General features: G+C 39.3%; 1 protein-coding gene across 2 annotated transcripts in view; it reads right to left on the bottom strand.

Moving 5' to 3' along the window:
- LOC107703743 (transitional endoplasmic reticulum ATPase) overlaps positions 1 to 1,309 on the bottom strand; it is a 10,548-nt gene that overhangs the window by 7,958 nt on the left and 1,281 nt on the right. For both annotated transcript variants that reach the window (XM_016506465.1, XM_016506466.1), the window contains 2 exons: positions 1,183 to 1,294; positions 297 to 469 (listed from right to left, as the gene is read on the bottom strand). In XM_016506465.1, the coding sequence (XP_016361951.1) occupies positions 297 to 469; positions 1,183 to 1,294 (285 nt within the window). The remainder of the gene's footprint in view (positions 1 to 296; positions 470 to 1,182; positions 1,295 to 1,309) is intronic.

The following is a 1,309-nucleotide window of genomic DNA, read 5'->3' as shown; positions in this document are numbered from 1 at the left end:
TTTGGGCGGCATTATGCAAATCTTCCCACATAGTGACGTAGACATGTGGGGGCGTGTTAGAACGAGCCGTTTTAGGTAGGTGTGGCTGACTCTTAACTTTTATAAAGAATATCTCTTTGGATTTGAGACTTTAGTCTTTGCAACTTTACAGATCTTCTTTATGCACCAAGAGCTTGTAACACTTCAAAGAGAAAGGAAAAATTGAAATCGCATCATATGACCCCTTTAAATAAATGTATTTAATGATCTTGCTGGGAAATAAGAGAGCAGTGAAACCAGATGTCATCACCGCACACCTGATGACGTCACCGAGGCGCACACGCAGGTTGTTGCGCGTCACCCTGTTCATGCGCACACGCTCATTGCCACACGTGTCGTCTGTGAGAATGATGCAGACCGTCTGTCTCCGCTTCCGACCGCGTAACACCACAGTGTCTCCACGAAACAGCTGCAGTTCCTCCATTTTAACCTGTAACACTCATGCAGGGATTTATATGCACATGTTTGGGAAACATGTTTGAAACAATTATTTTTTTAATTTAATTTGGTGCAGCTAGTGATATAAATTACAGACTGCAGTTTTATCAGTCAACACTCAACCATTTACACACAGACACACAGACTAAATGGGGGCATTACATAGACTTCTATTGTTTTATACAGATAGTTATACACTTTTTAACCTAAACCTACCCCTCACAGAAAACTTTCTGCATTTTTACAATTTAAAAAAAACTTTGTTTACTTTCATTTTATACCAGTTTTACAAATGAGGATGTCCCCAAATGGAGATTTTTGGCAATTTTGTCAGGTTTTGCTCACTTTTGGGTACAAATTTGTCCCCAAAATATGGTGAAGTAGGTACACACACACACACACACATGATTCCACCCAATCAGCTTATCTTTGTAAAATGGAACAGCTTCTTGAATAACTGAATGTGCACTCTTAACTTCAGCCAATCAAGCATTATATTTTGATATTATGATAATTAAGCACTATTTAATGATAGAACTAGTGATTAGAACTAAAACTTGGTAACCATGAATGAATGCATATTTGTCATTTTAACTGAACTTAGGACTGGTGGTGGTGTTTAAGATATTGTTGGTCATAAGTAATAGTACACACACACACACACACACACACACACACACACACACACACAAACAGACAGGTTACCTGTGACAAGCACACAATACTGTTGTCCTCATTGTTGGCTTCATCCACGATGAGTCGATTCGGCCGAATCTTCTGCTTCAGAATAGCAGTGGAGAAATCCTCCGACTTTGAACTGTTCAAAGTCGGA

Source organism: Sinocyclocheilus anshuiensis, unplaced genomic scaffold (assembly GCF_001515605.1).
Source record: "Sinocyclocheilus anshuiensis isolate Anshui unplaced genomic scaffold, SAMN03320099.WGS_v1.1 scaffold274, whole genome shotgun sequence".
NCBI lineage: Eukaryota > Metazoa > Chordata > Actinopteri > Cypriniformes > Cyprinidae > Sinocyclocheilus > Sinocyclocheilus anshuiensis.
Note: the sequence above shows the minus strand (reverse complement) of the source record. Positions and strands in the feature narration are given on the sequence as shown.